At 36.6% G+C, this 12,826-nt stretch overlaps 1 protein-coding gene across 5 annotated transcripts; it reads left to right on the top strand.

Moving 5' to 3' along the window:
• Positions 1-1,001: 1,001 nt before the first annotated feature.
• Positions 1,002-10,720, top strand: LOC103472545 (protein prune homolog 2-like). 5 transcript variants are annotated; one of them, XM_008422252.2, is made up of 15 exons: positions 1,002-1,191; positions 2,880-2,927; positions 3,039-3,124; positions 3,986-4,045; positions 4,145-4,189; positions 4,283-4,315; positions 4,390-4,437; positions 6,191-6,274; positions 6,361-6,522; positions 6,588-6,833; positions 7,515-7,617; positions 7,689-7,820; positions 9,357-9,443; positions 9,525-9,623; positions 10,101-10,720. In XM_008422252.2, the coding sequence occupies exons 2-15, from the start codon at positions 2,887-2,889 to the stop codon at positions 10,123-10,125; spliced, it is 1,251 nt and encodes a 416-aa protein (XP_008420474.1). In that variant the 5' UTR covers positions 1,002-1,191; positions 2,880-2,886; the 3' UTR covers positions 10,126-10,720. The 5 variants fall into 5 exon arrangements, with proteins under 5 accessions (XP_008420474.1, XP_008420472.1, XP_008420473.1 ...); XM_008422250.2 differs by having other exon boundaries at positions 3,039-3,239; XM_008422251.2 differs by having other exon boundaries at positions 2,749-2,927.
• The last annotated feature ends 2,106 nt before the right edge of the window (positions 10,721-12,826 follow it).

Raw genomic sequence — 12,826 nt, 5'->3', positions numbered from 1 at the left:
TTTCTGGGACTAACCTCAAAATGTCTGAGATTTTGCTAGCAAATTCTCGATTTTTGGAGCTCAGACATTTTCTAGTTTTTCTAGAGAATTTCTGAGATTTATCTGAAAATTTCTGAGATTTTTCTAATAATTTTCTTTATTTTTGAAGCTCAGAAATTTCCAAGATAATCTCAGAATTTTTGAGTATTTGCTTGTAAATGTTAGACTTCTAGAGCTCAAAACATTTCGTTCTTTTTCTGGCAAAGTTTCTGAGTTTAAGCTCAACATTTGAGTACATTTTTTGCACATTTTAGACTTTTTTAGAATTTTAAAGCTAAAAATGTTCCCTGTTTTTTTAGAATTTTTTTTTTTTTTAGAAAAAATAAGTTTTTTTCAAGCTCAAAAATTTTCACACGAAAAAAATAATTCTGTGATTAATGTAACAATTTTGGTGCGATTTCTTGCAAAATTTCGGCTTTTGGAACTCAGAAATATCCTTGTTTTTTTCAAGGATTTAATTCTTTTTAATTCTCGTGCCACCTTTGCTTGTTTGTGGTACGAAATTCGGATTGAGAAATCCAATTCACAAATAAAAATAAATAAACAAATAATAAGGAAAATTTATTAAAAATTAGAATTTCAGACATTTCTTCAGAATTTTTTTGACTTTTAAATTCAGACATTTTATTGTTGTTTTTTTCCTCTAGAAAATCTATCTGCGTGATAAGACAGAAACAAAACTTTTCAGCACCTTTTGACAGCTGTTAGAAGTATATTTCTTTACTTTTTGTTTCCTAAAAAGTAAATGCCCTTTAAACTTTTCAGTCTATCGCAACCCCATGAGACACAACTGTCAAACCGCAATAATACGAGCCGTGTCATATTTTGCCATGCGGATTCGTTCAGCAGGCAGCAACATGAACGCCGCCGTCTCCACCCCGGCACGCCCGCCTGCAGTCACGGTTGCCACAGCAACGGGGTGGGACCCTTATTGCTGCAACACACCTCCGTTTCCTTTATATACCTGAAAGTGCAGTCGGAGAGGTGAAGCACAGCTCAGGTGTCAGAGTCCGCTCATAAACGGATCAGCTGAGTCACCAGGTGTGGAGCTGGTTCCGATTCAGGTCGCCTCCATTTGTCCCGAACCCGTTTCACCTTTCCTCACCTGTCCCCCCCTCACCTGCCGGGGCCGACTGGGCTGAAAGAGCTGCTGTAAGTCTGCCCACTTCTACTCTAAAGCAAACTTTTATTTTAATCTTTTCTGTGGCGTTGGACTTTTACATTTCAGCTCAATCTGTTTCTGTAATCAGCGTTCTGCCAGAGGTAAATATAAATGAGAGCAGGAAGGGTTGTGGGTTGGGTTTGTTGTTTTCCTGGTTCGGATCCAGTGAGCAGAAATCTTAGAGCAGCAACATTTGGCCAGCCTTGTGTCAACAGTTCGGTTTGTTCCAGCTGTTTCTCATTTCAGCGTTTAAGGGCGTCTGAATTACACATTACTGTTTGAAATTATCAGAAAATATGCTTTATTTCTACAGCATGGTCTCCAAAATGTTTGTCATGGGGGCTAAAAAATGTCAAGTTGGAAGAACTTTTTAATGTTTTTGCTTTAAATATAATTGCAAAAATTATTTAATTAAATTTTTACCTGTTCAGCAGTCAACCAAACAATGTTTTAATGACAATGAAAGTAGTCAGATTTCTATGACAATATATTGGGACAGTGTTTCTCAACCCTGGTCCTCAGGCCCCCTGCTCTGCATGTTTTAGATGCGCCTCTATTCCAGAACAGCTGATTCAAATGATTGAATGACCATCAAGTACTGCAGAAACCTGTTAATCACCCAGAGATACAATCCAGGTGTGTGGCAGAAGGGAAGCGCCTAAAACATGCGGGGGAGGGGGAGGGACTGAGGATACGGAAGACGATTGGGACCATTGGAAAAAAAAAAATAAAACGGTTCTGACTTTAATCTCAGAATTCTGAGATAAAGTCAGAATTCTGAGAAAAAACGTCAGAATTCTGAGATTAAAGTCATTTTTTTTTTCTTTTTTCCAGTGGCCCTAATCCTCTCCCGTATGAGGACCAGGGTTGAGAAACACTGTATCAGAACCAGAAAAACCAGAGCAAATTTCTGCCAAAAAATCTCAGAAATTTTCTAAAAAAAAAAAAAAAACGAGGAAATTTCAGTTTGAAAAATTTTCTAGATAAACCTTAGAAAATTTATGACTTTTAATCTCCCAAATTTTTAACTTTTGGACCCCAGAAATTTCCATGTTTTTCCAGAAAATTTCCAACATTAATCACAAAATATCTCTAAATTTTGAACTTTTTCAGACTTGGGAATTTCCAAGTGTTTTTTTCTGAAACGTCTCAGCTTGACGTTGAATCCAAATATGCTTTTGTTAGCCGTTAGCTACTCCATACAAAGTGTTAATGTTAACAAATGCATATCTGTATACAGAAAATAAGTGTGAAACTCTTAAGTCATATAAATATGACTTAAATATAAAATTAAAACATGTACACAGAAATGTTGCACATACTGTTTAGATTTGAGGCAAAACTTTCAAATGTGCAAGAAAATGTTGTTTTTTTAAAGTTGATTTTAGTTGTATTTTGTACAGTCAGTCCAACTTGGTAAAGAATAAATAAAATAAAGAATTAAAAACCCAGGAGGAACATGCAATGCATGTGTAAAATGACTTTGTTTGCACCTGTGAGTGTAACCGTAGGAACTGGTTTAGATGTGTGCTATTTACTGAAAACAGGTTTGAAAAGGAAGGTGACGTGGCGCAAAGCTGTTATTTTTAAGTTCCTGCTTCTGCCAGCCAAATCCGGCAGCATCAGTTCTGTCCGAGTCCAAAACCCAAACGACTGCATTCACCTTCTCCATGAACAGAAGCAACATGGAGTCCACAGGAGAAAAACACGAAGAAGAAACATCCAGGTCAGAGGTCAACCTCAGTACTTTTGCTTTATTTAACTGGGACACGAGAAATATAAAATACTTGAATCTTCACCGTCGAAGTAACCACTTTATCACTGTATCTTTCTGCAGGGTCGTTTTGGGAGATGACAACTCTGAAACCAGCCACCAAGATGCTGCAGATGAAAACATTTCTACTACAAGAACCACGACGACAGGTCCATCATCCGTTCACTTTACTTTTCAGCAGACATGTCGTCCAGGACCACCAGGAAATGCTGCATCAGAAGCGTGTAGAAAAAAGTCTTTCTGTACCATCATCGCAAATAAAAGGTTTACTGAGCTCTATCAGAGCCAGGTTTTTTTTTTTTTTTTTCTTTCACATTTTTGTCAAAACATGCATCTAATATAATCTGATACCTAATATCTTCAAGAACTTTCATTCAAAAAGTGAAGTTTATTTGAAGATTAAAATTCAGTTGTCATTTAAATGCAAATTTCATATTGGATTACCCAAATAAGTGTGAAGAAAAGTGTTGTGCACTGCAAAAACACGAAATCTTACCAAGTATTTTTGGTCTAGTTCCTAGTGTAAATATCTTATCTTGTATCAAGTTAAAACTAACTTGCAAGTAACTTTTCAGAAAAATATAGGACCTTGTTTCAAGTAAAGAAATCTTTTTAATATATCAATATTAAAGATTTTCCACAATCAATGGGTGCTGCACCGTTACCTAGCAACGCCAGCCAAGCCCAGCCATCGCCTAGCAACCAGTACTAGTTCCACTGATTAACATAAAATTTTTTCCATGTGACTTAAAATAAGTTTGTATATCTTGTTGAAAAGTTACTTGTAATTTAGTTTTCATATTTGAAACATGCTGAGATATCTGCACTAGAAACGAGACCAAAAAAACTTTTAATTTTGTGTTTTTAATGTTTATCTTTTGAGTGATATTTGCTCTATGTTTGCAGATCAGAAGACGCCATTAAGCGAATCTCAAAAGAATCAAACTTTTTTTAAAATTTTTTTTTATCGGAAATAAAAATCCAACTTGTTTGAAAATGTCTCCCAACAGAAGACGAAGAAATGGGTGGAAGAGAAAGTGGTTTCATGGCAATTCCAGATAGGGACTCGGGTAAGAGAAACGGGCATAAATCTCACCATCATCATTTTGAAGACAGGAGGACTGTCTATAAAACAATCTGTAGGTTTTTCAGATGTCCTTTATTTTAAGGTGAGGAGGAAGGAAGAGTAGAAACACCTGCTGTAGATGAGGAGGGTGAGAAATGCTGCAAGATTCCTTAAAATCCCAACCTCAGAAATGTCTTTGCTCATCAGTTTTATTTATTAATTTTTATTTTTTTATTGCCAGGAGGGATCCAGGAGCTGTCTGAAAGAGAGACAAGTGAGTTTACCAGCTTTTTGTTTCTTTCTTCTCCCTCAGTTTCTTGACTGACTTCCTCCGTTTCTTTTGTTCAGCTGAGGAATCGGAGCAGAAACCGTTAACACCCAGCAGCACGAGACCAGGTACAACTTTGTCATCATACACCTGGTGGATATGTCTTTTTTTTTAAGTTTTATTGACTTCTGATGCCTTTATATTTTCAGTCCAGTTCTTCTACGTCACATGTGTCAAACTCTAGGCCCACGGGCCAAATTCGGCCCGCCATAGCTTCTTAGGTGGCCTCTAGACTCGATGTGATGCATAAATAGAACCTTCAAGATGACATTTGTTTGCTTAAATATGATCAATCAAAGCAGTTTTCATCTGTATACTGCCAAATTATGTCAGTTGCTCCAATTTTTCCAACAGATCCCCGCACTTTTCCATACTAATCTATAATTGTGAGTTTATTAAATTTTCCACAGTGGTCAAAAATATTGGGTTAAAGTGATGCTAACTATCTAAGCCAGTGGTTCTTAACCTGGGTTTGATCGAACCCCAGGGGTTTGAGTCGGTCTCAGGGGTTCGGCAGAGCCTCTGCCGCAGAGGTAGACACAGTTGTGTAAAGTCGTGATGACGCCCCGCTTTGCCATCACTTGCTGCAGAGGATCACGTTACATTGCTTAGCCAATCAGTGCTGTGGAGGAGCACTGATTAAAGGAGCTCCACTCTCAGCACGGATTTGAACTTGTGTCTTTAATTACTTCAGCAAAGCTCACCGTTTTTACCAAACTCTGTAGCTTTCAGTGAACTTCTAAATCTGCTCCTTAGTCGCATCTTTTCGGGGTTGATACTGCCTTTAGTGGCGTGGGGGTGGTAACATAACTAAATCGGAATACCGCAAAGTCTTCATTATTTATTATTAATTTTTCTTTCTCAAGAATGTAGAGCTAATTAAATGATCTAAACAAGACCTTAAAGTGGTTCCAGTTTCTCTCGATGGCCAACTTGTTGAAACTGTGGCAAATTTTAAATACCTTGGTTGTTCCTGGACAGTCGGCTCAGCTTTGCTGAAAACACTGACTATAGTTTGAAGAACTGTTCTGAGACTCTATCTTTTAGGAAGACTTGGTGATCTCGGGGTGACCCAACTAAACTCTAGTTGGGTCACCCCTATGTCTTGAATTTGAGGGGGGGAATCATATTTTATCACTACAGAAGGGTTCAGTGAGTGCGCATATGAAACTGGTGGGTTCGGTACCTCAAAGGTTAAGAACCACTGATCTAAGCTATTTAATTTGAAAGCTAAAGACATTGTTTGTAAGCTAAATATTTAACTTGTGAATTAAATATTTAGTTTAAACTCCAACATGTAGAAATGCCAAAATATGACTTTGAAAAATAAACACCCACATTTTTTCATTATGACAGACTAAATAAAGCAAATTATTACTGTGTAACCTTACAAAATGCATGCAATGTAAGTGAAATAATCTGCCAATGGATTTGGCACTGGGTTGCTAGGCGACGGGCTGGGGTTGCTAGGTAATGGCACAGCGCCAGTGGAACTAGTACTTTTTGAAATTAATATTAAGGAATTAATGACTCAAACAAGCTATTATAGCTTGATGAAAAGTTACTTATCAGTTTTTCTTTTATTTCAAGTGTACTAAGATATTTGCACTAAACGTGATCAAAACAGTTGGTAAGATTTTTCTTTTTTTTCCTTTTAACTTTTATTTAATATCAGAGTAGAAAGTATAAGGTGTGATTTCTTAAGATTTTGTGTTTATGCAGTGAAGGGAAGCTCAACGTTGGCTAGAACGGAAAAACCTAAAAGCACATATTTATGATGTTATAATACGTAAACATCCTGACCATCATTTCGGTCCTTAGTCCCGCCCAGCAGTCTGAATCTGACTGGGGAACGACAAATGAAGAAGAAAGTGCTGGCAGCTCCAACTCTGAGTGTGTCATTAGGTGACAGTTTTATCTTATTTTTATAGTTTATTTATTTACATCTTTCTGCGTCAGCCTGTTTTAAAATTGTGACATTCCTCCTCCAGGAGGCAGCGAGTCGATAAAGTCTGATGACCTACAGTCCACCTTTCTCTCCCCGTCACCTGAGGATGCAGAGGACACGGCACTGGATTTTGATTTGGACGCCTTGGAGACGCCGTCCGACAGCGAATCCCTGCACTTACCCCTCCATGACCTGGATCTGGAAGGTAACCAAAGGTAACAAATCATGAACGTYGCATAAGAAAATTCACTTCTTCTTCTTCTTCTGTAGATGACATGCGGCGCCTCGGTGTGGCCTCCCATCGCCTCAGAGTGTCTGAGTCCAGATCCAGGTCGGGCTCTGGAGCTGGTTCTCTACCCGGGCCTGACCAGTTTGGACTGGGACCCTTGGAAAAGGAGGATGTGGTGGACGGCAAAGGCACCAGGTGGCGCTGTTTCACAACAGGTGACCCTCCTCAGGAGTCGAGGGTCGACATGAGCGTCCTGGAGTCTTATCTCAGAGTTCTGTCACACGGAGGTTCGACCTGCTTCCTGAACACCTAATTAACCCTCGCACTGCAAAAACACAAATCTTTTTTTGGTCTAGATTCTAGTGCAAAATATCTTGACACACCTGAAATAAGACAAAACTAACTTACAAGTAATGCTTTAGCAAAGCAAGAACCTGTCAATAACTTGACACTGAAAAAAAATTACTAGTACAACTGGCAGATTATTTCACTTATAACATAAGTAAAATATCTTGTAAAAAATCTGCCAGTAGAACTTGGTTGCTAGGTGACGAGCATGGCATGGCTGGCGTTGCTAGGTAACGGTGCAGGGAACTAGTACTTTAGAGTCAATATTGAGGAATTATCTACTTTTTTTTTTAAATGGATTTTATATGTATATTTAACACTTTGAATGGAGTAGCTTGTTAACACAGTATTTTCTATTCTAACAATAATATAGATTTTATTTTTAATGCCTTTCATAGAAATTAAAAACAAGCAATTACAATGGAAACGAATAATTACATTTCCAACAAAGTGAACATTTTTGCTAAAATTGTTGCTGTATCTTGCTGAAAAGTTACTTTAGTCTTGTTTGAAATGTACTAAGATATTTGCACTAGAAACTAGACCAAAAATAGTTGGTAATATTTGGTGAGGTTTTGCGGTGGTAGCTGTTAACCTAACCAGTGGCTGCCATTTGTCAGGTTACTATGGAGACAGTGGGGATGACATCATTGTGTTTTCCTCCTGTTACCTCCCGGAGAACAGTCTGGAAAACTACCAGTATGTGATGGACAACCTCTTCAGGTGAGACGCTGAAACCGATCGAATACTGATTGATTATTGGATTCTTTACCGTTTCTGTTTCCGTCTGTCAGGTTTGTCATCGGGACTCTGGAGCTGATGGTGGCAGAAAACTATGTGATAGTTTATCTCTGCGCTGGAGGGCAGAAGGAAAAACTCCCAGGAATCGGCTGGCTTAAGGAGTGTTACACCACCATCGACCGCAGGTAACGGCAACACATCGAAACGTCAGAGACTCTGGCTGCACTGCAAAAATACAAAATCTTACCAAGTATGTTTGTCTAGTTTCTAGTGCAAATATCTTAGTTTAGTCTTGTTTGAAGTGTACTAACTTAAGTAACTTTACAACAAGATATATGAGCTTCTTTAAATGAATAATGAAGAACTGATGAAAAAGTACTTGGAAATTGGCAGATTATTTGAATATAACATGGACAAAATAATCTGCCAGTAGAACTAGTATTTTTTTTAAAGCAATAATTTACATAATATAAGTGCCTATATCTTTCTGAAAAGTTATTTATAAGTTTTGTCTTATTTCAAGTGTACACTAAGATATTTGCACTACAAACTAGACCAAAAATACTTTAAAATAAGATTTTGTGTTTTTGCTCTGAGGTTTTCAATAAGTCCTTTTAGGGTTATTTCTTTATTTTTGCACTAATAAATGATCCCTGACAAATAATCATATCATGTTAAGATATGGGAGAAAAATTTGCTCTTTGGTCTCATTAAAATGTGGTAAATGTGTGTTTATAGCCCTTATGAACAATTTAAAGTCACAATTTGGATTTAAGTCCGAGAACAAACAGAAGTATTTCATAAGTTTATAATTGTGAAAAGGATTGTATTGTTGGATTATTACATTTTTCTCTTTTTCTGTGGAAGTTTTTATAAGTCCATTGGGCTTTTTCCTCTTCTTGCAGTGTTAGTATTATTTATCTCAATGTCTTTGATCCGTGTTTTTAATTGTGTAAACTGTAGTAAACAATGAAAATCTAATTTTAAGAGTTGCGCATAATCCACCTCTTTGTCTTGGGGTTTCATTTAAACTGTTATTTCAGTAGCGTGCCAGTAGAGGGAGTACTTTCTCCACAGTAAAAAAATGTAAAGCTAATTTAAGTCAACTAAACATATCCAACAAAAACACCAAGGATAAATTACAAAACTCAATTACATTAACTGATTTATATTTTAATGTTATAGATTTTGGTTTACATCTTAAATGTTTAGATGATGTACAATGTGAGTAAACTATATTAGTTAATTACATCTTATGAGTTTTTTTTGATATCATCCACTGCAAAAACACAAAATCTGACCAAGTATTTTTGGTTTAGTTTCAGTATTATTCACTTATTTTAAGTAAATTATATCTTAATATTGATAAAGTGAAATGATCTTCCAGTGGAACAAGATGAGAAAGATTTAAGTTAAAATGTGGGATTTCACTTAAAATATTGGAAAACTCTTATAAATTGGATAATCTGACATTTGTAGTACTTTTTCATCAATATGAAGGGATCATAAAGGGAGTACTTTATAAATATATACTTGTTTTGTATATATTTATACAAAACAAGCTCCACTATCTTACTAACTTTATTTTTGTCTTATTACAAGTGTACTAGGAACTAGGTTAAAAATATGTGGCAAGACTTTTTTACGTTTTTACAGTGTAGGATTCACAGCAGATGAATGTATCCGTTTGGAGATCCATCGACTCTAAAATCTGTTTGCAGGTTAAGGAAGAACCTGAAGGGTTTCTATGTGGTCCATCCCACCTGGTACACCAAAATCATCGCCACCATTATCAGACCCTTCATCAGGTTTGCTGCCTCCTCTTCTTCACTTTTTCCAACAGCAAAAAATGGCAGAAAAATGACAATCCTTTATCCGTTTCTGTTTAGCTCCAAGTTCAGCAGAAAGCTTCAGTTCGTCAACACGCTTCAGGAGCTTTCTCTCTTTGTCCCCACTGAGCATGTGCAGATCCCAGACTGCGTCCTACAGTGAGTCAAACGCAAACGATTATTTACCTAACAGTTTAACTCCCAACTAAAAACGCCAACAACGCGATACGTCTGGGCGATGAATCAATAACGTATATAATGATAGACATGTGAATTATTAGACATGTTTGATAGAAAATTCAATAAGTCGAAGATTCTATCAGAATATTCAATCCAGAACTGCACCACTGACTCACTCATTCTTTGGTTACTTAGCAACTCATTCATTCTCCGGTTGCCTAGCAACAACTTGTAGAGTTACTGGCGCAGTAGCAGTTTAAGGTTTTGCCTCAACACAAAAAAACAACACTGTTAAGTGAAAACTGTATAAAATAGGAAAGCTCACATCACCACTTTGGCCAAATTTAAGATATTGATGTGTAATGCTTTTATAGTGATGTGCTTTTCAGCCATATTGAAAAATGAATGGAAAAACAAGACGCAATATTTTACTCATGATTTGTGTTTTTCCTGCAGGTATGACCAGGAGCAGTCCAGGTGAAGCTCAGCCTGAACAGATCAAAACATTTCTCTGTATTTATTGTTCCTGCAGACTTCCAGTTTCAGGATGAGGATTACAAAATCTTAGTTTTTAATCTTGTAAACAGTGTTGATGGAAGCTGCAGAACTATACATTTCAAATTTCATATTTTCATTTTAAAAAGAGAAGAACATAATGCAAATTAACTATGAACACAAGCTGCCTTATTTTACAATTTTTTTTTGAATTTTTTTAAACTTATTTTTTGTCTAAAAATTTTACGAGCAAAGGTGCTGAGACATCACATAATAGATTTTAAAAATGGTGATTCAGCTGCTGTAAAAATTAGGAACCATTTTTTTAAAAATCATGTGAATCACCATTTTAATAAGAATTGAAGTAAATGAGAACTACATACATTTAGATTTTTTACATGTTCAGTCATTTTCTCCATAACCTGGTGGAGTTGGTCTTTTTTTTGTTTTTCTTTTTTTTGTTTTTGTTTTTTTCCTACACATTCAGTGTTATGAACAAATTTTCATTCATCAAACCCATCTGGATATGTGGGTGCTTATTTTTTTCTGATCAATAAAATTTTATAGAAATGCTTGTTAAACTTGTTTGTCTCTATGTTTCTGGAAACGGTGAACTCTATGCTTTTGAAGCATTTGAACCAATTATATTTCTGCAGAGGTCACAGAAATGGCATCATAATTCAGTACATCCTTCTGCAATCTGTGGAGGGAAATAACACGGACTTCATGAGAATTGTGTGGCAATATTTGGGAAAAAAACAGCTCTGAGTTTAGACATATTCTACTGTGAAACAAATCGGCATGTTGAATGGTCAAACATTTCTTTGTGGGTAAAAAAAAAAAACTGCAAAAAGACTGACATATTTGTCCTTTATTTTATTTCCCCTAATGTTTATATTTTACATCTGTACGTTGCGAGTCAAATTCTTTGCTTATGCTCATAATCTCTGCCATTAAAACTGATTCTGGAAGGTCTGTAGATGTTTCCAACAATGGCTATTTCATGGAAAATTTTGTTCCAGTTAAATTCTCCAATGTTTAAATTCACTCATCGAAACGTGATATTCTGTTTCTTTTAATCAATGTAAACCATTTTGTTTCTAGAACGTCTCTGATACAAGCATAAAATCCCACAAATCATGTAATCTTAAGAATACAATCCCACACAGTGAAATGTGGTGGTGGCAGAATGTTGTGGGTCAGCTGATGCGCTGCAAAAACAAAGTATTTTTTGCCTAGTTTTGAGTGGAAATGTTTTAGTACACTTGAAATAAGGCAAAACTAACTTAAAATTAGCTCTAAAGCAAGACATAGGAGCTTCTTGTAAGTCAATAATCCCTTAACCTTGATGGAAAAAGTGCCAGTTCCATTGGCAAAGGGCCCTGCGTTGTTACCTAGCAACGCCAGCCAAGCCCAGCCCATCACCTAGCAACCAAGTTCTAGTTCCACTGATTATTTCACTTATTTTGGGAAAGATATTTTTCCCAAAATGTTTTCCCCATGAGTTATAAGTGAAATAATCTGCCAGTGGAAGTAGTTTAAAATCAATAAGGAAAATGTTCCTTAAAACGAGCTTCTATATGTTGCTGAAGAGTAACTTGTAAGTTAATTTTGCCTTATTTTAAGTGTCTTAAGATTTTTGCACTAGAAACTGGACCAAAAAATACTTGATAAGATTTTGTGTTGGGTAATTTTTAGCACAATGGTCCATTTGTACATTCTAAACATGTCCTGGTTCTTCTCTGATCCAGATCGTTATGAAAACATCGGCATGATGTGAACACCGTCACTTTGACCAAGGAAGTGGACGTTAATAAAGAACCAGAACGCGTGTAACCGAGAGTGGAAGCTTTAAATATGCCGAACCACTTTCTGAAGTTCCCCCGCTAGTTAAACCACGACGTAAATCAGAAGAGTCTCGTGAAAACCGAAGGTTACGTCAGAGCTGGAGTGAGGTTACGGTCATGTCAGGATGTGTCTGCGCAGCCCGTTTGTCAGGATACGGAGCTGGACAGGAAGGAGGTGAGCTAGCTGCTGAGGAAACTCCATAAACAGGAACACACAGCGGATCATGCGCTGGTCCCAGTTCGCTTCACGCTTTCAGAACCAGTTCAAACGCATGAAGAAGCCGTACGTCACGTTTTCTGGTTCTGTTCCTCTTTCCCCAGGGTTCTGTTTTCCTACATGCATGTAAAACGCATAACGGGAACCTGAAAATGGGGAAGAAACTAAAGCACACTGGGAGCACTGGGATGGCTCGCTTATGTGATGGTTTTCTTCTAAAGTTGATTAAAAACATAAAGTATTACCAGGTATTTTTTGCGTGTGGATTATTTAGCCATTAGCATTAGAGGGTAGAGTAACAAAAAGAGTTACTCAAGTAAATGTAATTGAGTAAATGTAGCTACCCAAACCTGGTCATTAGCAGTAATAATTTCAGTTTCCACTTTGTTTTGGTCTTGTATAATGATCATTTCCAATGAAATATATTAATGTTTGTGGTTGTAATGTGACAAAATAAGGAAAAGTTTATATTTGTAAGCCACTGTAAATCAAAAAGGCAAAACAAAACAAAAATTAAATAAAATCTCTCCTCAAGAAAAGGAGAGCTTTTACATCAAGAAACAAGAACTGACTGTAGTAACTTTTATTATTTTTTTTTTTTATTTGTCCAGTCTCTCATTCTT

This window comes from Poecilia reticulata, linkage group LG11 (genome assembly GCF_000633615.1).
Source record: "Poecilia reticulata strain Guanapo linkage group LG11, Guppy_female_1.0+MT, whole genome shotgun sequence".
Lineage (NCBI taxonomy): Eukaryota > Metazoa > Chordata > Actinopteri > Cyprinodontiformes > Poeciliidae > Poecilia > Poecilia reticulata.
The sequence above is the reverse complement of the archived record's forward strand: the minus strand, read 5'-3'. Positions and strand labels throughout refer to the sequence as shown.

Excerpts from the sequence above, each read along its gene's own strand:
- LOC103472545 (XM_008422250.2), top strand. The coding sequence starts at position 3,053 with ATGACAACTCTGAAACCAGCCACCAAGATGCTGCAGATGAAAACATTT. Across the intron at positions 4,046-4,144 it reads AATTCCAGATAGGGACTCGG|GTGAGGAGGAAGGAAGAGTA; the intron begins GTAAGAGAAACG and ends CTTTATTTTAAG. Across the intron at positions 4,438-6,190 it reads ACCCAGCAGCACGAGACCAG|TCCCGCCCAGCAGTCTGAAT; the intron begins GTACAACTTTGT and ends TTCGGTCCTTAG.